Source organism: Sitophilus oryzae, unplaced genomic scaffold (assembly GCF_002938485.1).
Source record: "Sitophilus oryzae breed Bouriz unplaced genomic scaffold, Soryzae_2.0 scaffold_1297_pilon_pilon, whole genome shotgun sequence".
NCBI classification, from domain to species: domain Eukaryota; kingdom Metazoa; phylum Arthropoda; class Insecta; order Coleoptera; family Curculionidae; genus Sitophilus; species Sitophilus oryzae.
In genome coordinates, this window is record NW_022145945.1 from 10529508 (window position 1) to 10553677 (window position 24170).

The 24170-nt window shown below is 31.5% G+C and overlaps 3 protein-coding genes and 1 non-coding gene across 5 annotated transcripts in view; 3 read left to right on the top strand and 1 right to left on the bottom strand.

Moving 5' to 3' along the window:
- Positions 1-6284, bottom strand: part of LOC115874752 (autophagy-related protein 2 homolog A) — a 97850-nt gene extending 91566 nt beyond the window's left edge. The window contains exon 1 of the mRNA XM_030890028.1: positions 6025-6284. Coding sequence (XP_030745888.1) covers positions 6025-6198 — 174 coding nt within the window. The 5' untranslated portion in view covers positions 6199-6284. The remainder of the gene's footprint in view (positions 1-6024) is intronic.
- A 329-nt stretch (positions 6285-6613) lies between these two features.
- On the top strand, positions 6614-6685 carry Trnaq-cug. Its single transcript has one exon. It is a non-coding gene; the product is annotated as a tRNA-Gln (tRNA).
- Positions 6686-11049: 4364 nt separating this feature from the next.
- On the top strand, positions 11050-15411 carry LOC115874753. Of its 2 annotated transcripts, none has more exons than XM_030890030.1 (3): positions 11050-11347; positions 13167-13366; positions 14781-15411. In XM_030890030.1, the coding sequence occupies exons 1-3, from the start codon at positions 11140-11142 to the stop codon at positions 15321-15323; spliced, it is 951 nt and encodes a 316-aa protein (XP_030745890.1). In that variant the 5' UTR covers positions 11050-11139; the 3' UTR covers positions 15324-15411. The 2 variants fall into 2 exon arrangements, with proteins under 2 accessions (XP_030745890.1, XP_030745891.1); XM_030890031.1 differs by having other exon boundaries at positions 11296-11420.
- A 2929-nt stretch (positions 15412-18340) lies between these two features.
- LOC115874754 (chromosome-associated kinesin KIF4-like) overlaps positions 18341-24170 on the top strand; it is a 65214-nt gene continuing 59384 nt past the window's right edge. The window contains exon 1 of the mRNA XM_030890032.1: positions 18341-18634. Coding sequence (XP_030745892.1) covers positions 18591-18634 — 44 coding nt within the window. The 5' untranslated portion in view covers positions 18341-18590. The remainder of the gene's footprint in view (positions 18635-24170) is intronic.

Below are 24170 nucleotides of genomic sequence, written 5' to 3' on the forward strand. Positions count from 1 at the left end.
TTTGGTGGGGGGGGGTGTAATGGGGTATGGGAGGGGGTTAAAAATTTTAAAAAATCGTAACACCAAAATTACAGTAGCTAGCGAAACGCGGTTTTCAAATTAAGATTAGGAATAATATTTGCAACAAAATTTGTAATAACATCAAAATCAGTCAAAGTCGCAGTTTTGGAGATATTAACATATTTTAGTATGGGCGGCTATACGTGCCTCCCGGCGCCAATTTTTATTTTTTCAGATAAAAAAAATGAGATTTGGTATGTTAGTATATGACATAAATTAGGATTGATTGACGTATTCAGTTGTTTTCTGTCACTTCCTGTGTCACCGGAAATGACTACAACTTTTGATTTTTAAATGGCACCCTCGGTATTTTTTTACTTTATTTGATAGAAAATGACATTCTAAGTAGAATGACATATCATATGTCAACTTTTGATATTTTTGCTTAAAGCAAATTTGAGTATTAAATTTCAATCTAGAGTGCCATGGATGTGTTAAAAGTTAAAAACACTAATTTTTAATCAAGGAACCTTGGAAAAATAGATTTGATCGTCTAATATTATTAATGCCTTGTCCTGGCCAGTTAAAAGATGCTCAAATCGTATTTTTAATCATATCTCAATTTTCTGAAATGGAACGAGGGTGGCTCATTACCATATTTGGAAAAAGCATTTTTTTACGAATAATTTGGAACCACACACTTGGTATTTCGAGTCAAATTGTCGTTATGAATGCATGTTGCAATTTCAAATAATCCATATTCGAAAATGGCAAAAGTTGACATATGATATGTCATTCTATTCAGAGTCTCATTTTCTATCGAAGAAAGTAAAAAACACCGAGGGTGCCATTTAAAAATCAAAAGTTGTAGTCATTTTCGGTGAAACAGGAAGTGACAGAAAACAACTGAATACGTCAATCAATCCTAATTTATGTCATTATTAATATACCAAATCTTGATTTTTTATCTCAAAAAATAAAAAAGTTATAGGGGTGAGCCACTTTTGAGACACACCCGGTATAACAATAGGTATCTATCTCCTATTTCTTAAAAGGAGGGAGCATTTTCAAAAGGATTCTTTCACATGCTTTTAAATTGTGAAAAAAATAAAGACAAAAAAATAGAACGTTGTTCACCCACATGCAACCCAACATCGAGTGCTGGTATAGTACAGGATGCCAGGGTGGTATTATAGTACAGTACTTGTGACAGTACCCTCAGATGACGCGAATGGTCCAGAAAGAACGGTAGTTTATATTGAAATAAAATTTTAGGAGCATATGTAGGTTAATTGAAAGCATTTTATAAAAATATATGTATATAGTTATATAGGGTGTCCCCAAAAAAAGTTACACATGAAAGTTCGTGTATTTTGTAATGGAACACCTTATATATGAATTGATTTTCCGATTCTAGGAAAAAAATAAAGGTGAATTTTATTAAAGAAGCATAATATGTCTAAAGTGTAAGGATTTTGACATATTTCATATTTTGTGAAAATGAAGAATAAAATTTAAATTTCAATAACAGCTATCTAAATTGCATTTACCCTGTATAGCCTGAAATTTAATTACAAACATGTATTTTAAACCAAATTAAAATTTGACACGAAAAGTTATACAGGGTGAGACAAAACTAATACTGAACATTGGTAACTTAAAAGCAAGTTACTCCTTTATTTTAAATGGAATACCCAGTATATTATTCCGGTGTTCAATGGGGAATCCATATATCTTCAAAATATTATTAAGGTTGCCTATCCCTCAAACAAAGATTTTCTTAGATATTTTCATTTTTATGATTTTGCGTTACTAGATTTTACTTTATTATTTGAAAAAAAATCTAGTCTATGCTGTGTTAATTTAACAAAAATTAAAGAATGTAGGGTAAAATACTGTAATAAAAAGATACACCTTTAAAACATATTTAAATTATCACAGAATCAAAACTAGATATAAACCTATAATTATGTAACAAAAATTAGCTAGATGAAATCAAATGCTCAAAATGCTTCCTTTCCTGTTCACTTCATAAAATTATTCTCTTTTCAAAAGATCTTTTCTTGATAAAAGGCATACATTGAGTTGGACTTCGAAAAACAGCCACAATCATTTTTCATGTTGTCGACAATAGTTGGTCGAGTTTTGTAAACACTGTTTTTAACATATCCCCATAATAAGCCCAGACTAGATAAAATCAGGACCATTTAAGAATTCTATTAATTGGTGAATACGCACTGCCATTCACCAAATAATAGAATCATATCAATTCTCTCTGATGTAGGATAAGTTTCTATTTTCAGAAAATTTCTGAGATTTTTTTTTGGTTTTTGGATTTTGGTTTTAACTGACAATGATGACTACATAGTTGCTAAAGTTGAACTAATTAGAAGCTATATTAGCTTTGTTCGGGTTCTTGTTATTACCGATTCTGAACCGTCCTAGAACTCTGCAGCGCATGCGCAATTGAAATAATGTCTTCATATTTCCTTCTGCGCATACGCATCACAGTTCTAGGACGGTTCAGAATCGGTAATAACAAGAACCTGAAGAAAGCTATTGAAGTAACGTCAGAAATATCACAGCCACCCTAGATTTTATCACATAATAAAGATCTACTCACACTATATCATAAAAATGAAAATATCTAGGAAAAACTTTGTTTGAGGAGTAGGCAACCTTAATAGTATATTGAAGAGACATAAATTCCCCATTGAATATGGGAATAATATACTGGATGTTCCATTTAAACTAAAGGAGTAACTTGCTTTTAAAGGTGACCAAATAACTTTTTGGATCAAGTTTTAATTTGATTTAAAAAGTACAATAGTTAATTTAACTACATATTAGGCTGTACCAGGTAAATTCCAATTTAGGTAGCTTTTATTGAAATTTAAAAATTGTTCTTCATTTTTAGAAAATGTTAATAAGTCAAATACCTTACATTTCAGTGATATACTTTTCTATTAAATGTGAACTTTATTTTTCTCCTAGAATCCAAAAATCAATTAATATATAGGATGTCTCATTACAAAAAACACAACTTTGATGTGTAACTTTTTTGAGGACACCCTGTAGAACACTCTATATTTTTAAAAAGTGCTCTGAATTAACCTACATATGCTCACTAAATTTCATTTCAATACAAACTGTCGTTCTCCTTGTAGCCTCCGGAGAAAGCGCGCCCAACACTCGATTCACAAGACTTTTGCCAATTACAGAAGTGTACTTTAAATTTATAGATCATTATTTATGTAGTGCAGTGTTTCTTTCACTCAATATAAATGCAAAAAGACAAATAAATATTTAAACCCGTGTATTTGTATATAGTAGTTGTTTACGATATTCTCCGATGATAGTGGCAGCACCGGCGGAGAATGCACCAAGCCAACAGAACATAAGATACCGTATAATCGAAAAAAAGGCATCCAGTTGGCTTGGAAATGACGATCGATGACACTTCCCGTATAATTTTCTATATACGACGGCGATCTTCATTTCATGGCCATCGCTTAGGCCTTCTTCAATCATATTGTATAACAAATACATTGACATCAGCGCTGCAACAAGTCAGTTTTAAAAAGGCTTAAATCTTAAGTCATTTCTAAAATCAAAATGATTTAAGTCTTAAGTCAAATTCAACATAAAGTTCAAATAATTTAAGTCTTAAGTCTTTGACTTAAATCATTTAATTCAAGTCAAGTCGTTTTTGTAAAGACTGAAATCAATATAACTTTATTTAAGTCGTTTTTATGACTTAAGTCTATATTTTTGACTTAAATCAATGATGATCTGCAAGTTAAGTCAGTAAAATGACTTAAATCAATATAATTACTCCTAAGTCAAGACAACCAGAATTCAATTTAAGTACGTTTTTTTAAATGCTAATATTAATTTTCTTGTATTACCAATTAGGCGATTTTCTTACTAGTATCATAATATTAATTTATTGTAGGTACAGATGAGACTAAAACCAGATAAAATAAAACGGTTAATTTTCAGAACAACTACAAAGGCAAAAATCTGTTGTTTTTTATAAAATTTAACGGATTTTGTAGTACTTATTACCATAATGACTTAAGTCTTTTATAGAAAGACTTAAATCTTTTTCTATTTCAGAATAAAGATTTAAATCACAAGTCATTTTGAAAAAGAATTTTAAGTCTTAAGTCAGCTTTCGAAAATTGACTTAAAATCAAATGACTTATGTCATTAAAATTATTTAAATAAAAAAAGACTAAAGTTTTCTGTGAGCTTGCAGCTCTGATTGACATATACAAATTTACAAATACAACGATAAAATAACATATCTAAACTTCAATAATTGCCAACAAACATTATAGGAACTTGTTTGTTTTTCAACCGCTTTCGAGGTTTGATTTCGACCGCTATAAAGTATAAAAACATTTTCGTAACCTAACAAAAAATATGTTAATTATTGCTACTGAGTCCAGAGAATTCCTGGTACTTTCGAGAACGGGATTTCCAGATTCTGAACCCTAATAATCATGAAAATGTCTACTTCTGGGAGATATCTTCTCCTACTGATTGCATTGTATGAAAATAAATCAAAGAATTGACATACATAATGATAAAACGCCAAATCACAATTTAAACGACTCTTTCCGTTGCAAACTGAGACAGCAAATCGCGTTGCGTGGAACTACGTCACGAGTGGGCATGGTGGCTCGGCGTTCTAACAAATTTTAAGCTCTCATATCCCGAAAACGGCAAAAGTTTTCGTTTTTAAATTTTAATAGCTAAATATTCTTTGCTCCTAGGTACCTAGCATGAGGGAAAGTCAGTGTTTGCGAAAATGAAAAAATTATTTAATGGTTGCCGAGGTTGTTATTATTGTATTCTGCCTATTTCTACCTGCTTACTGTGTGAGAAGACTGAGGAGATTAGTCGATTTTCGAGATGGTGACTAGCGCTTATAGTGTGAACGTTATATTCATTAAAATTAATTATAATATATATAGTCAACGGTTTTTGTAGAGGTATCTGTTTTAAAGAACTAAAGTGTTCTCGAATAGTTGAATTTAAATATTTTAAATAGTTTTTTTTATTCTTTGTATTTTTTTTGCTTCCGACGATGGAAACAGATAAACTTTCCGAAACGTTAAGCATTTTTTTGTTCCTTAGGCAAATTTGTATATCTGAAAACCTAACTGCTGACAAGTAGTTTCAATCTGGATTAACGCAGCAGTGTTTACAAAAAATAACTATTTTGTTTTGTAGATTTCCTTGCAGTGGCGCGGCGAAATACCCATATAGGATTTTTTGGAGAGATGAATCCGCCACATAGGTATAGACATTTTTTTAATATATGTATATAGTAATAATATATAAATGCATGTAATTATAGGTATGTGTATATCTTTACAATAAACAATTATTTTATAAACTTTTATTACATATTATTTTTTTACTTGGAGAAATATGTATAACCTCCTAGGTACCTAGCATGAGGGCAAGTCAGTGTTTATAAAAATAAGAAAATTATCTAAGGGTTGCTAGGGTTGTTATTATTGTATTCTGTCTATTTCTACCTGTTTACTGGGTAACAAAGGCAGAAATACCCAATAACTATCCAAAATGCCATATACACTGTACAAATACTTTGAAATTTTATTGCCATCACCCTATAAGGGTTGAGCATAGTAAATTAGGTTTTATTGCCTTATTTCGAAATATGATATAAATTAGAATGATATTTTCATTAGTATCAAAATAATGTAGATGTTATAAACAAAAATATTATCATTAATATTATCATACTTTTATTGAAGGAATTGACGTGCCAAACGTAAATTTCTTATAGAATCACGTAATTTTTGCGTGCTACGCAGTTTTTTGTTTAGCCATGAGAATTGACCAATATAAATATGCATTTTTAATGAAATAAAATCAACACAAATGCTACATATTTCAAGCCGACCAGTGTGTTACAAAAAAGGTTCCTATTTCTATATATAAACCAGCACATTCCTTTTAAAATAACTACCAGATATTTAATTTTACCTCAATAGCAAGGCCGATCCTTTCTGCTGTAGCTCGTCCATTGTATAAATCCAGATTAAGTTGATCTCGCGTTATTTCATTTTCTATGTATTGACTCAGGTATCTTTTGATCAAGCACGAACACACGCTTTTTTTCACCCATTCCGGTATCCAATTGTTGAACCAAGGAGGCATTTTGAGCCCCGAAAAATGCTTCTTGAAGTGTTATTTACGTGCACATTCTTTGTTTTGATTTTCAACGAATTGATAGGTCGACTGCGTGGTTTTTGACATAAACCAGCTGCTTGCTTCCGTACCTGCGCACTAGGGTTTTCCGTATTGATATGTTTATAGGAATTATTCAGTTATTTTCAGCGATAATTTATGAAAAATATTATTTTCTTCTGGAGAAAGTTTACTAAAGTCAATTTACAGCATATATACTAATTTATAGACAGTTTATAATTTTTATACGAACAATAATATATAAATATAAATAATAATTTATACGAATATTTTTAAAATTATGTTTAGGCAACCAACAAATCAGATTTTCAGCGCATGCTCCGTTAAAAGAAGATGTATATGTTATTAGAAAACTACGCATGCAGGTCCCATGGTGTAATGGTTAGCACTCTGGACTCTGAATCCAGCGATCCGAGTTCAAATCTCGGTGGGACCTTACCTTTACTTTTTTTTTCATTAATTTAATTATCAAAATCTTTAATTTACAAATTTTCGACAAAGTTTGCCAATAAATTAGACGTTTTTACCCGTTTTAATTTCTCTTCCATATAAATAAAGCTGTTAATTTTCGAATAGTATGGTAATTAATAGAAAAGTTTTGTTAAATTTTGTGCCTGGCACCAATAAACTTGTCACCAACCCAAAGTTTTAAATTTGCTCATAATTGTGAGTTACACCCCTTTTGAATAGCTAAATTAGGTATATCCTTTAAAAACTAAATGTATATAAATAAATCTAAAGCTGGCACGAAAATGTTCAGAGTTGCTATTATAGTAGAAGAAATCTTAATAAATATCAACTTATTCCTTTGATTATTAGAATAATATAGTTTTATGATTATGATTTATTTGAGAATGCCCACTAGGTATATAAAACATCATAATCACATCAATAATCTGAATATCGATAAAAAATATAACCCCATTCCCCATTCACAATAAAATATAAATACCCATATCAAAGCCCATATCGTTTGATATACAAGCATAGGCGGCCCTACGGGTGGGCTGAGGGCCCCCATAACACCCATATTATTAGCTCCGTCACGTTGGAGCCCGCTTTAAAGTAAACTTTTCGTTTTTTGGCTTATTATCAACTACAAACGATGCAATTGATTGTAGTAAATTATTTTTTTTGTAGTACTAATAATTAGCCAGAAAAAGTAAACAATTGAGCGCAATGTAATAAAGAGAAAAAATATTGTTTTAACAAATGTCTAAAAATCTTCAAAATAATAACTTTTCATTTGTTTATTTTAAATATGTATCGGGTGTCCCCCACTAAGAAAAGCCCCCACTAACAATTGAGCGCAATGTAATAAAGAGAAAAAATATTGTTTTAACAAATGCCTAAAAATCTTCAAAATAATAATTTTTCATTTGTTTATTTTAAATATGTATCGGGTGTCCCACTAAGAAAAGCTCTCGGCTGTATCTCGGAAAGTATTAGCCGTAGGGTTTACGAAAAAAAAAATATTTATAACTAAAGAGGCTATGAGAAATTACTGGAAATTATTTTCAAGTTTGTAGAACGACCGCTAGGGGGCGCAACTGCAACAAAAAAATGAAAATGCCACAAAAATGAAATTTACACAATTTTGCCTAGATAAGGTGTACTATAAGTAACAGCTTCATAATCTTCAGTAAATTTTGAATATTTTTTGTTAGAGCCATTTTCCCCTATCTACCAAAATAAAGTGGTGGGGGAAGGTTAGATCTGTTTTCATTTAAATATTAATAACTCTGGACTGGATGATCAGAATCCAACAAGCGAGGGCTCGTTTAAAAGAGCGTTTCTTACTCTATATCTATACTAATATATAAAATCCTTAAGTGACTGACATACTGATTAATCACGATCCTGCTCAAACCACTCAACGTAAGCAGCTCAATTTTGGAATACAGGTTGATTCTAGGGTGTAGAGGTTCGATAAGAAGGGATTTTTCAAAATTCCAGTTCCAAGAGGGTGAAACCACCCCTCAAATATTACAAAATTTTTTATTTAAAAAACGGTTAAGTATCCGAAAAAACGCTTAACCCCGTATATTTTATTTTGTTTTTTTACATATTTTAAGATTTTTTAAAAATGTATACAGGGTGTTTCGAAAAATCTGGTCATTGATTAATCACGATCCTGCTTAAAGCGCTTGACGTAAAAAGCTGATTTTTGGAAAACAGATTGACTTTAGGGTGTAGAGGTTCGATAAGACGGGATTTTTCGAAACTCGAATTCTAAGGGTCTAAACTATCCCTCAAATATTAAAATATTTTTTATTTAAAAACCGGTTAATTTTTTCGGAAAAACTCTTAAACACATATATTTTATTTTGTTGTTTTACATATTTTAAGATTTTTTATAAATTTATACAGTGTGTTTCATAAAATATGACCATTGAGTAATCACGATTCTGCTTAAACTGCTTGACGTTTAAAGCTGATTTTTGGCAAACGGATTTGATTGAACTGGGTGTAGAGGTTCGATAAGGAGGGGTTTCTCGAATCTCAAATTCCAAGAGGGTGAAAACGCCCCTCAAATATTACAATATTCGTTATTTAAGAAACGGTTAGTCTTTCGGGAAAATGCTTGGACAAGCATAATTTATTTGTTTTTTTTTACATATTTTGAAATTTTTTAAAAAATCATACACGGTGTTCCAAAAAGTTGGGTAATTTCTTAACCATGATTCTGCTTAAACTGCTTGACGTAAAAAGCTTATTTTTGGCAAACGGATTTTTCGATAGTCAAATTCCAACGAGATGAAACTACCCCTCAAATATTACCAAGTTATATAATAATATCGCCATATTGTTTTTTCTCATGCTGACATAAATGTGAGAAAATTTTATCCAGTTTGTATGTCAATGGAAATTCTTGCTTTGCTTTATCATCACCATTACAAATGATTAATTCGACGTGAACGAAGTCGCTGGTACACGCTAGTTGTACCATATAAACAATAATAATAAGCTTTTGAACGTAGACGCTAGGGGGCGTTGTCTTACAATTTAACAAACATTGCGCGTTTTTTCAAAAAAATTAAATGCAATAGTATATGTAATTTTAGCTGATAGTAGAGAATAGTAAAAGCTTAAAAAGTCAGCGAAAACCGCATCTTGATATCTTCTTTCAAACCGAAGATATTAGCAAAATTATAATAAATACCAAAAAATAAGCCCTTAATTACCTTATTTTTACAACACGGTATCAGTAGCCCTCTTAATTATACCCATTCTAACAAAAAAATAAGATAGAAATAGTTAATTTATTTTAAAATCGACGAAATACCAGAATACCATAATACCAGAGGTATTAACGTCTAATAATTAAGATATTAATAACAGTGAACAAGAATCGATGATTCAGTGAAGTCATGGTAGGCTTTGGAAAAAAGTTGCTTAAAATTTGAAGTCTTTAAAATAAACTGTTTCTATCTTATTTTTTGTTAGAATGGGCATAATTAAGAGGGCTACTGATACCGTGTTGTAAAAATAAGGTAATTAAGGGCTTATTTTTTGGTATTTATTAAAATTTTGCTGATATCTTCAGTTTGAAAGAAGATATCAAAATGCGGTTTCCGCTGACTTTTTAAGCTTTTTCTACTCTCTACTATCAGCTAAAATTACATATACTATTGCATTTAATTTTTTTGATAAAACGCGCAATGTTTGTTAAATTGTAAGACAACGCCCGCTAGCGTCTACGTTCAAAAGCTTATTATTATTGTTTATATGGTGCAATATAGAGTAAGAAACGCTCTTTTAAACGAGCCCTCGCTTGTTGGATTCCGATCATCCAGTCCAGAGTTATTAATATTTAAATAAAAAGAGATCTAACTTTCCCCCACCACTTTATTTTGGTAGATAGGGGAAAATGGTTTTAACAAAAAATATTCAAAATCTACTGAAGATTATGAAGCTATTACTTATAGTACACCTCATCTAGACAAAATTGTGCAAAAACTCCATTTTCTTATTTTTTTTTTGTAGTTGCGCCCCCTAGCGGTAGTTATACAAACTTGAAAATAATTACCAGCAATTTCCCATAGCCTCTTTAGTTATAAATATTTTTTCCCGCAGCCCCTACGGCTAATACTTTCCGAGATACAGCCGAGAACTATTCTTAGTGGGACACCCTGTACAGTATGTCTGCTGGATCTGTATCTATGAAAGAAATGCGGACAAAAAATATTTAAATAAACAGCAATATATTTTATACGTCGACTTGACGAGTACGTCACCGCAAATCGCTCCGCCCACTCATTTTATTGGCTACATGCAAATTTGTCGAATTTTTATTGATGGGACGCGTCGTCTAATTTTTTACGAAAAACATCGAGAGAATATCGTTTCCCCTCTCACGGATACCCCGTAGCTACAGAACGGACAGACCTACTCTGTAACATACAGTACGTAATGTCTTCATATTTCCTTCTGCGCATACGCATCACAGTTCTAGGACGGTTCAGAATCGGTAATAAAAGAAACCCGAAGTAAGCTATAGCCTTCCGGAGTTTTTTCCTTCATCGAAATTACAACTGGCGTTATTGAGGACAAAGGTGTTCAATAGCGCCGCAATTGCAGCCGAATATATTTTTTTCACCAATTTAAATTCTTGGAGAAATCAAACCAAAGTTAACTAACCATGTCTTCTATAATGTGCCTAGAGAAAATAATTACCAAAATTAAAATTATTTTGAAGAATATTTAAGAGACTACGGCAGGTCAAACTGTAATATGGCGTTAATTGGGTCACTGACCTGATTCCAATAAGTAACTGTAAGTAATTTAAAACCACGACAACAAAATCAGTCAACTTCAAAAGAGAATCTAAACGTCCGTCATGTTACACCTTGTCAAAATTTTATCGTAAAACACCAACCAACCGAAAAAATGGACGAATTCATAGGAAATGTCGCCAAATTGTTGTCCAGTACCGTTATAGTCCGCATTTCATCATATCCTTCCTTTGCCATCGAAATATTCTTGGCCCTAACCGTTTGTGTAGTGCACTTCCTGCTCATCTTCGAAATCAACACCCTGGTGAGGAGGACCAATGCGAAAACAGGGGCTAGACTACGGTTCAGACACGCAGCCAAAGGTAACTCGTTCAAAATGCTTCCAGAAACTAAGGTTTTGCAAAGGAATATTTTTACAACAGTCGAATAAACCAGGCGCGTATATTTTTATCTTTTATATATGGTGTAATTTTGCTCATATTTCCTAACAAATAAAGCCCTTGAATTCGGCAGAAACTTGAAAATTTATTTCTAAAACTTAATATTCTGTCTAGGAACCTTATACTATAATATACAAGGTGTTTTTTAAACAATCGTTTATTTTCAATAATAAATGTAGTTGATGGTACATAAATAATTTCTCTAATCAGTGCCTGAAACACTGGTCTCGAGAGGATAACTATAAATATTGGTTTGTTGTTATTAAAGTGTGATTTCTCACATATTTTTAAGACAGAAAGTTTATATAAACATGAAGACTAAGTCTAAAGTACTCCCTTTCTGATCTACAGGGTGTTAAAAATTTTAAAATATCGAATTTCTTGCTTAAAATATATAGTACGCCACTTTTTTTTCGAAAAAAAAAAACATTTTTATTCTTAACTTTTATTAACTGTCAATATTTTTTAATAAAATTTATCTCTTGAGTTTTTCTCGTATATCGAACGGTTTTCCAGAAAAAAAAACAACTACATTCCATATCTCAAAATCGATTATTATTGGTTAGGACCGTTCTTTTTTGTCACGCCTCGGGTCGTCTCGGCGAGTGTGTACTTCCAGCATTAGATGTAGGTGCCAGAAATTTTTTGTTAAAATATCAATAGCAAAAAAACTCAATTAGATTAATCTTGTTTAAAAAAGATTAATAATCAAGAAAAAATATTTTTTCCTGAAAAAAAACAGTGGCGTACAGAGGTGTGTGCGTACGGACGCCACTGGTTCAAATAGACAAAACATCTGTTAATGGAAGAAACTGCTTTTATACGTTGATATATTATATATTATATTTATATTTTATACGTTGTTTTTATTATATTTTATACGTTGTTATATTATTTTTGCTCCACTTTGCCTCAGCGTGGCTACGTCCATGCTTCCTTTCTAATCTACAGGGTGTTGAAATTTAAAAAAAAATTGAATGTCGGAAACTACTTTCGATGTTCTTTAATTATAAGTATTAAAAAAAATTAAAGAACATCTAAAGTAGTTTCTGACATATTGCAAGAAATTCGATTTTTTTTTAATTTTAACACCCTGTAGATTAGAAAGAAAGCATGAGCGTAGCCACGGTGAGACAAAGTGGAGCACTTGCCCCACCCCTGGCTTTATGATTAAAGTATATATTGCCAAAGAAATTTGCAATATTTTGTATACTGTAATGTGTTTTGAAGTGTACAAATGAAACCATTTTTTAATAAGTACTTGGTGTTACGCTTTTTTGATTTGCATTCATTTTGCTCCACCTTTAAAAAAGTTTTGCCCCACTCTGGGGAGAATCCTGGCTATTTAAAGGAAGTACTTTAGACCCATGGTTAAAATAACCTTTTATTTCTTAAAAACATACGAGAAATCACACCCTACATTTTTAGACTACTTAGGAAACGCCCTGTATATAGAATCGTAGTTATGCTAAGTTAGCCTGCAGGATTGATGTCAAAGAAATAAGTAGTAATCATAAAGGAGTTCGAAAATTTCATCTCAACAAAACTGTCATATCCGTATTTTAACTTTTTTGCATTTTGCCACGTTTCACTTTGAACGATCTTTTTCCAACTTTGCCACATTTCACAGGGACCATCAGCGGATGGTCCGGATGGACGATCCGCTCCATGTGTAACGGCAGCAACAAAGGACCTGTAAGAAATCGTAACCATAAATGTTAAAATATTTGTTCTTCTATAGAAAGTATGACGTCGTTTCACAGTCTAGTAACCCTCCAAACCACCCAAGTATTCCAGAAAAAAGCTGAAAGTTTCCAGAAACAACCCCAAGTCTACGAGGCGGCCATTCACAGACTACCCGCAAAAAAGTTCAGTAGATCTAATTTTGGATGGATGCTATCCAAAGGAGATTCGATCTTGAAGCACAATTTTCACGATAGGGTAATTATTATCCCATCAAAAACATATAATGTAAAAAATGCCAAGTCTCGCAACACAATTCTTCCACTATAAAAAATTGTGAGATCTTTTAATTTTTAACTCTATGGTGAGATCTCATGTAAAACCATGTCAGTTTATTTTATTTAGTCTCGCTTTAAGCACCTACTCAAAAATTTGGTTATAAATTGTTAGTGTCAATATTAGTCATCTTTATTTCTGCAATAATTTATTATAATGATTTGGCAATTGCACAATATTCTATTCTAATTGAAAAACTTTATTTTTAAGGGCAGTGTATAGATTTACTTAGTAATCGAGATGGTAGATTATTATTTTATAATAATTATGGTGCTGTGCAATTACCAAGTCATCATAATTATTACAGAAATAAAGATGATACTAACTAACTTCCTGTTTCACCGGAAATGACTACATCTTTTGATTTTTAAATGGTATCCTGGTATTTTTTTACTTTATATGATAGAAAATGACATTTTACACATCAATTTAGAGCTGTGTTAAAACCATTAATGTTTAATCAAGTGTTGAATAAATCGTCGTTAATTTTACAAATGTCGTATCTCATATTTCATAGTTTTCCAGAATGGAGGTTTAAAGGTTTTGTTAACTTTTGGATATCGGTTAAAGTAAATAAACATTTGCTAAATTATTTACTTGCCGGAAAAGTATAGGACGCAGAAATACTTCGTGAGATGAAAGAGTATCATATTAGGTTTGAGTTTGTGGCTGTATCTCAAAACAGGCATTTTTGAGATAGGTACGTCAGTTTGTGAAATTAACGACGAAATGAGCTTTGGAAAAATATAGATTCGATCCTCTAATGTATTTCGTGCTTTTTTCCGGCCGGTTAAAAGATCCTCAAATCATTAACATGACAAATCATTAACATGATTTTTTCAAATACAACTAGGATGGCTCATTAGCATACATATTTGAAGAAAGCATTTTTTACGAATAATTAACATATTTGCTATTTCAGTTAAAATACTATTTATTTAAGAGAACATGTTGACATATGTTATTCGATTCAGAATGTCATTTTCTATCTAATAACGTAAAAAAATATCGACTGTATCTACCTACCATTAAAAAAGATGTAGTGATTTCGGTGAAACAAGATGTGACCGAAAATAATTATTGATACGTCAATCTTGATTTATGTCTTACACAAAACTACCAAATATCGGTTTTTCGTCTGGAAAAATATAAAAGTTATGGAGGTGACACAACGTTTAGTAAATGTTTTTGTAACTGAAAATATATAATTATAGTGCTGCCTTTCAAAATTAATCAATGGCATTAAATAAACTATATTTTATGGATTATCTATATGGGCTGAAACTACTATTCTTTCTAACCAATCAGTGAGTTACTCTGTATACTTGTATTTCAGGTAGAACATCTATTGTCTATATCCCCCAGCGAATACGTGCGTAGGGATAAGGAACGGAAAAGCAAAGAACAAGGTTTGAGATCTTGCATCCAATCGCTCACGTCCTTGCTCGAGAAGGCTCTGAACAACGACACTCTCGAAATTCAAGACATGTCCAAGGATGACATCAAACGCAGCATCAACACTCTGAAGGAGAACTTCGAGAACCAACTCAACAACGACTATCAACTCTCAGAGTTTCCCTCTCCCAGTTTGCAGAGTTTGATTGCTCAATCGACAGCTAGAAACGCTCTCAGAGATTCGCTTTCTCCAAATTTGATTTCGTCGATTTACAGAGCCTCGCACTTGAGAATTTCAAACAGTAATTTCGATAACAGGTCTCAGAAACGGCGGGAAATGAAAGAGAGGAAGAGTAGGAAAGGATCGAACTTGAGCTTAAAGTCGAGCGATTCGCTGGATGAGTTATTCCGGAAAGTTTCCAATGAGTTTTTCCGCGATGAGAAAATGGAGAAAATTGAGCCAAGGCCTGTGTCTGCCTGCTGAAACTCCGGGTTTGTAGAGTGGAAATTGTTTGGGTTAAATTATTTGTTGCGATTTATGTCGATTACTAATAAAAAACGTCTGGTAAATAGCATATTTTTTATTTAACTTTTCACAGTCTTTATGTTTTAATCTTTCGCTATTGTACGCCTTCCGTGTCCGAAAAATGTTGGTTCCGTGGTGAAAAACACTGGTTGAAATAAATAAAATTCTTTTTACACCAAAAAAGGTATTTCGATGCATAAAAGACATGTATTAAGTTTCATAAGTATATCTATAATAAAATCAGAGTTGTGAAAAAAAGTTTTTTTAGAAAATTTTACCATGTTGTATCTCAGAAATTAAGATGTTTAGGACATAAATTCATATGAAATTTTTCTCTTAGAATAGGACCAAGAATCACCCACTTAATTATTAGCATGTCGTTAAGGAACACCCTGTATTTTGTTGATTCCGGGACTATTATTTGCCGAATTTTCTCTGGATTTCTGAGTTCACTTGTCCCGAATTTCCAAAAGCTTTTATGGAAACCCTAGGGAGGGATAGTGACAATATTTAAGTAATGTACTAGATTTAAATTAAAGCTTAGTTGACACGGTCAAAGTGTACAGGGTGTCCCACTAAGAATAGTTCTCGGCTGTATCTCGGAAAGTATTAGCCATAGAGGCTGCGGAAAAAATATTTATAACTAAAGAGGCTATGAGAAATTGCTGGAAATTATTTTCAAATTTGTAGAACGACCGTTAGGGGACGCAACTGCAACAAAAAATAAGAAAATGGAGTTTTTACACAATTTTGACAAAATAAGGTGTACTATAAGTAATAGCTTCTTAATCTTCCGTAAATTTTGAATATTTTTTGTTAGAGCCATTTTCCCCTATCTACCAAAATAAAGTGGTGGGGGAAGGTTAGATCTGTTTTTATTTAAATATTAATAACTCTGGATTGGATGATCGGAATCCAACAAGCGAGGGCTCGTTTAAAAGAGCGTTTCTTACTCTATATTATACCATATAAACAATAATAATAAGCTTTTGAACGTAGACGCTGGGGAGCGTTGTCTTACAATTTAACAAACATTGCGCGTTTTTTCAAAAAAATTAAATGCAATAGTATATGTACTTTTAGCTGATCATAGAGAGTAGTAAAAGCTTAAAAAGTCAGCAAAAACTTCATTTTGATATCTTCTTTCAAACCAAAGATATTAGCAAAATTATAATAAATACCAAAAAATAAGCCCTTAATTACCTTATTTTTTCAACACGGTATCAGTAGCCCTCTTGATTATGCCCATTCTAACAAAGAAATTAGATAGAAACAGTTGGTTTATTTTAAAATCGACGAAATACCAGAATACCATAATACCAGATGTATTAATAAAAGAGAGCTACTGATACCGTATTGTAAAAATAAGGTAACTATATAAGGGCTTATTTTTTGGTATTTATTATAATTTTGCTAATATCTTCGGTTTGAAAGAAGATATCAAGATGCGGTTTTCGCTAACTTTTTAAGCTATTACTACTCTTTGCATTTAATTTTTTTGAAAAAACGCGCAGTGTTAAATTGTAAGACAACGCCCCCTAGCGTCTATGTTCAAAAGCTTATTATTATTGTTTATATTGGTATAAAATAAAGTAAGAAACGCTCTTTTAAATGAGCCCTCGCTTGTTGGATTCCGATCATCCAGTCCAGAGTTATTAATATTTAAATAAAAACAGATCTAACCTTCCCCCACCACTTTATTTTGGTAGATAGAGGAAAATGGCGCAAACAAAAAATATTCAAAATTTACTGAAGATTATGAAGCTATTACTTATAGTTCACCTTATCTAGGCAAAATTGTGTAAAAACTCCATTTTATTATTTTTTGTTGCAGTTGCGCCCCCTAGCGGTCGTTGTACAAACTTGAAAATAATTTCCAACAATTTCTCATAGCCTCTTTAGTCATAAATATTTTTTTCTGCAGCCCCTACGGCTAATACTTTCCGAGATACAGCCGAGAGCTATTCTTAGTGGGACACCCGTACTTTATACTTAGTGGGACACCCGTACCCGGTCAAATACATTTGAACGCCACTTGGATTGTATCAATAACCGATTTTAAAACAGTTGGTATGATCCAAACAGTGTAAGTGTAAGTGTATTTGATTCCAGCACACTTTGATGGTGTCATCCAGACCTTAAATTTGGTATAAAAAAGCATCTTTACTGCGGAAAAAATAAACTTGGATTCATTTGGATTTTCTGTTCTGAATGGTAGTGGTAGTGTTCATTTATATTTCTTCTTATTTACAAAATTGCTCTTGCGAGGGGTACTCATTCCCATTAAACCTAGTTAATATGGTCAAAGTGTACTTGAGGACTTTTTTAAGCAAACCGTACCAACTGATTTGAAATCGGTTGATACGATCCAAGTGGTGTCAGATCTTACTTGGATCCTACGAAACCATCCAACTCGACTTTGATAAAACAGTTGATATTTTTTGTTGTCAACTTCCGGTATTTCCGGAAGTGCCGCCATATTGAAAATTTTTAATCGATAGATCTCGTTGTGAAACAATGATGTGCAAAAAATCTCCGATCTAGATATTGTAGTTCTCTAGAAACTTCTAATGCACGCTCAGACTGAGACACCTTGTATACATATGACACAGAAGTTAATTTTTCTTTGTACAAACTTTTCAAAAATATGAATCTAGCAGTAAGGATCAATTTTAATAAACAACCGCAAAGATTGTAAGCTTTCATATTACACATCTAAAATTATGAAGGGCGTGAAAAATAAACGGTTATTTTACGAATTTTTGCGTATGATTACGATTACTTAGTAATCAAGTTTATATTAAATACAAAGGTATATAAGGGTAGCAATTTAAGAATTATTTAAGCAGACAAAGTACCTACGCGATTTTTATTCAAGAAGACTGAGAATTAAAGGTATACTTTTGAAACGTCAAGTTTACGCGTTAATTTTAGAACATAGAACACTGCATACGGGATCATAACAACATCGGCTTGCATCTGGACCACACCAACTTTTCCAGAGCTCAGTATTTACGAAAGAACAAATATAGTACCAAAGTGCGTTTCAAAAAGTTTATGCCTTATAAAATAGCATTTTACCATTGTAGTTTATAGAAAAACATTTCTTCGTTAAATTTTTTATGGTAAAACGGTGTTAGATTTGTCAAAGAACTAAAACAAAGTAGTGAATAGTAGTTTAAATAATAATCTTTTTAAGAATATAAGTCTCATTCCAATATAAAAATGCGTTTAAAAGTGATGATCCGTATTAGGCCAATGTCTCAAAGGTAAGTTTTGTGTTTGTACGTATGATTTGTTTATCTTTTTTCTTTTTATTATGCCGCTCAAAAATACAACGGATATTAGTAAAATCAGTTGAAAAAGCATAGATGTTATTGAGCAATTTTAATAATACATTAATGAGCAATTTTATTAATACAGGGCTGTAATAAAAAGAGAAACAAAAAAGAATTAAATATAATTTTATAGTGAGTATGATGTGATTCGTCGATGCGATTCGTTAGTTCGTTTGGAAATTCACTTAAAATTCATCCATTTTGTTCGTGATATTTCTTTTGATGGTTCGCCCAAAAAAACGACATTCCGCCAAACCGCCGCAAAATCAACATCGCATGGACGCATTAGCGCACCAAATCGACGCAGTGACGAACCGCATCGACGAATCGCATAAACCAATAGTGAGTATGGGGCTCTACTCACTATACGCTGATGCGTTGCTTTGATGCCATGCGTTCATGCACGCATAGGGAGAGGGAGTATGATGCTGTTTGTGCGTATACATTTCGTTAGTTCGTTGGAAAATGTGTCCATATGGTGTCCATTGTGTTCGTGAAATTGCTTTTGATGGTGCATCCAAAAATCGGCGAACCGCCGCACAACCCATCGCATCGACACATTGGCGCACCAAATCGACATATTGACAAACCGCATCAGCGCTTTAGCCAAAGATATTTAAACTCGGTTAAATATCTTTGGCTTTAGCAGTTTGTTGAGCTACAGTTTGCATTTTTTGCAAAATCAAAAATAGAAAACATTTCTGATAAACTAATTTTTTTTAGAAATGCGGTGTGTCGCTAATTCAACATTCTCTAGTTGCCTTATTTTTTGTTATTTATTAATGTTCTTTTCTCGGAATACAGGGTTCGGCAATAGTGCATCGGGTATCTGTAGCCCCTAGAATAAAAAACTTGGGAATTTTGTTTAAGTGTAAACCTAAAGTATGTACGAGGATGTATTTCAGGAAAATACTTCTATAGGGTGGCTCAAAAAAGTGTGAGTGGATCGGAATGATTTTGGGAAGGAGAGCACCCTGTGCGAGTGAGTTTACATAATCCTTAGATATGAGTGAATATATTTCTATAATTTCAGTTTCAGAGATATTAATAAATACATAAAAAATATATTTTTTCAGCATTCCTTAAAAAATTATTACAAATAGAAGAACTGTCCTGAAATCAAAACTATATTAGGCATTTACTTTAGTTGGTCTGTACTTGCTTTACTGTATGGTAATCGTAAATCATACAGTTCAAAATTTTAGGCTAAACTTTCTAAAATATAAAATAATTTCTCTTTGTTTTTTTTGAATGTAACACGCTGTATATTATTTTCCCAATAAATGGAAAATTAAAAAAATAATCATTTTTTGTATTTAGAGTATTTCAAAATTTTTAACGGTTTTGCGGATATTCGCGATTATATTTCATATGGCATTTTCCACAGTAAATTTTTGTCAAAGCCACCCAATGATTTTTCTCTCGTATTTTACCGTTGAGCCATATGAATTAATATTGCGTGTATCTGCGGAGCCATTAAAAATTTTGAAATACTTTTAATTAAAAAAATGTTCGTTTTTTAAATCTCCATCTAATAAAAATATAATATACACGGTGTTTTATTAAAAAAAAACAAAGAAAAATTATTTATAGTTTAAAAAGTTTGGCGTAGAATTTTGAACACCTTGTATGAGTTAAGATTAAAATATTTATCGCAAAGTTAAGTATAGACCATCTAACATAAATACCTAATATAGTTTTGAATTTAGGACAGTTCTTGTATTTTTAATATTTTATTTAATGAAGGCTGAAAAATATATAATTTTTATTTATTTATTATCATCTCTTAAACTATCGAAGTATATATTTACTCATATCTAAGGATTATGTAAACTGATATGAAAGAAAGCCAAACATGCAATAATATACAGGGTGTCCCCCCTTTCAAAGTCATTCCGATCCACTCACACTTTTTTGAGCCATCCTAGAGAAGTTAAAATATTTATCTGAAATACGTCCTCGTACATACTTTAGGTTTGCACTTAAATAAAATTTTCAAGTTTTTATTCTAGGAGCTTCAGATGCCCGACACACTATTGCCGGACCCTGTATAAATATTCCGAAATATTACAAAATTATACAATTTTTAATACTGTATGTTCAGTTTCCGTTCGAGAAAAAATTACAAAAATTTAAAGTTTTCTTTCAAAATTTCTGATATAAATAGTTTTTTGATTTCTCAATAATAATAATATATCTCCAGCGAACTGGACGCATAAATTGAAATGGCTTTAAATATATCCATCTCTCCTAAGCTCACTGTTTACTGAGAAGATCGTATTTTTATACCAACTGGTTTTTCTTCATTTCCTGCCTTTTAATTTTGAATTTCGCAGGAAGAAATCTCTTACATACGTAACTAAAAACAAATAATATTTATTTTAGTACGAGGTAAAGAGTCAGTAATACTACAGTTGTTATTATAAATTAAGACCATAAATAATTATCATACACACAATATTTATCTACATCAGTATGTCACGGATTGTGTTTACAAGAGGAAAACTTTTTTATTATGGACTTTTTGAGAAAAAAAAACATTCTTCATAAAAATTTTTGCTTGTTGAGTAATTCCGTTTATACTTTTTCAAATTTTTATTTTTTATATGTAAAAAAACAAAATATTTTTTTTCCCGAAAGACTAACCGTTTTTTAAATAACAAATATTGTAATATTTGAGGGGCGTTTTCACCCTCTTGGAATTTGAGATTCGAGAAACCCCTCCTTATCGAACCTCTACACCCAACAGTCAATCCGTTTGCCAAAAATCAGCTTTAAACGTCAAGCAGTTTAAGCAGAATCGTGATTACTCAATGGTCATATTTTATGAAACACCCTGTATAAATTTATTAAAAATCTTAAAATATGTAAAACAACAAAATAAAATATACGTGTTTAAGAGTTTTTCCGAAAAACTCACCGGTTTTTAAATAAACAATATTTTAATATTTGAGGGATAGTTTCACCCCCTTAGAATTCGAGTTTCGAAAAATCCCTGCTTATCGAACTTCTACACCCTAAAGTCAATCTGTTTTCCAAAAATCAGCTTTTTATGTCAAGCGCTTTAAGCAGGATCCTGATTAATCAATGACCAGATTTTTCGAAACACCCTGTATACATTTTTAAAAAATCTTAAAATATGTAAAGAAAACAAAATATACGTGTTTAAGCGTTTTTCGGAAACTTGACGGTTTTTTAAATAAAAAATATTGTAATATTTGAGGGATAGTTTCACCCCCTTAGAATTCGAGTTTCGAAAAATCCCTGCTTATCGAACTTCTACACCCTAAAGTCAATCTGTTTTCCAAAAATCAGCTTTTTACGTCAAGCGCTTTAAGCAGGATCCTGATTAATCAATGAGCAGATTTTTCGAAACACCCTGTATACATTTTTAAAAAATCTTAAAATATGTAAAGAAAACTAAATAAACGTGTTTAAGCGTTTTTCGGAAACTTGACCGTTTTTTAAATAAAAAATATTGTAATATTTGAGGGGTGGTTTCACCCCCTTGGAACTGGAATTTCGAAAAATCCCTTCTTATCGAACCTCGACACCCTAGAATCAACTTATATACCAAAATTGAGCAGGATCGTGATTAATCAGTATGTCAGTCACTTACGGATTTTATATATTAGTATTGTAAGAGATTTCTTCCTGCGAAATTCAAAATTAAAAGGCAGGAAATGAAGAAAAACAGTTAGTATAAAAATACGATCTTCTAATAAAAAATACGAAAATCAAATATTAAAGCACTTAGCAAAACATATACACCTAAAATATCTATGTCCACGGAATATTGGAACACCCTGCATATCTATAATGAATGTTGGAACATGTCTTTTTTCAATTTTTATTTTCACTAAATTCGTAAAACATATAATTCTTTCGTTTATGTCGATGTGGCAACATGTATAAATAAACCCCTGTATTTGTTTTATCCTTCCCCCTGTTATTTTTATTCATTAAATAGACAGATTTAAAAATAGATCTCTAATGATTTACCGCGGCGTTTGAAACTCTACTGGCTTTGTATATGACATGTAGACGAGTGTGTTCAATTTTTCTTCCAAGTAAATTTCTACCATTTAACATAATATCTCGAGTTCCATAAACCATCGCTGACGCCGTTTTTTTCATATTATATTAATTTAGTAAACTTGTGTTCGTTGAGTTGCACTAGAAACTAGAAGTGTTCAAGATATTTGGAAATTGGAAAAAAGTTGATTTAGTCATGTTTTTTTTTAGAAAAATATTCCAATGACCAATTACGGATACAGAGGGGGGGCGCCCCCTAAAATCTTTAAATTGTGTAAAATATTAGGCTTTTGGGTTAAAAATGGCGTCCTAAAAAGCATATTCTACATTGCTTTTTATTTTGGGCCCCCCCTAAAATAAATTCCTGTATCCGCCCCTGGCAATGACAACCTATGTCCCTGGTGAATATGTCAAAAACATTTTGTAGCTTTAAAATATTTCGCATTATTTATAGTAACTTTTACCAAAATTTCATTCGAAACGGTAAAAGTACAGGGGGACATCATTTTAAATGTCTCACACAATTTACAATATTCCTGCTTCCTATTTAAAGATGTAGAAATATTTCTTAATGTAATTTTTTGCAAACATTTTTTAAAACGTCAATTTTGACAGATACGAGGCACCTTGATTTTTTTAAAATGGAAACCTCCTCATATTTTAGCATCTTGCGGTATAGTGGAGTGCCCAGAGACTTTTACCTCGGAATTCAATTACTGTGAATGTATATATTAATGTGAAACCTTCTGTATTGTGTTTTATAGATAAAATTAATAGATAAAATGCTAAAATGTTTACCCATTTTTTTTCGTTGCTTTTATTTTTTTATTTTAGTAATTTTAGTAAATTCTTAATTATTTCCTTCTTAATATTTTGATTTTTTTAATTCTTTTTCTAAGTAAATTTATTGAAATAATTAAATGTAATTCATAAGGTAAACCTATTCTGCTTATATTCTAATCATTGAAATTTTGATTGAAATCGAATTATACAATGTGGCGCGTCATATACGACGCGTTTTTTGCAAGGAGAACAAAAGTTTGTATTGAAGTGAAATTTTGTGAGCTTATGTAAGTCAATTTAAAGCATTTTCTAAAATTATGTAGAGTTCTACATGGTGTCCCCAAAAAAATTTACACATCAAAGTTATGTTTTTTTTAATGGAACACCCTATATATTAATTGATTTTTGGATTCTAGTAAAAAAATAAAGGTTTGTTTCATTAGAAAAGTATATGATTAAAATGTATAGCTTTTGAAATACATTCACCGGCACGAAAAATGGGCACCTTAAAACTTTGATGTATTTTAAAGGTTAATATATTTTATTTTAATGGGCCGATTTTGATGTTTTTTTAAGCAGTGTGTTGCCAAATTATTTGACATTTTAGTATCTTTTTCTAAATTAAAAATGACACTCTCCATCTGTTAAT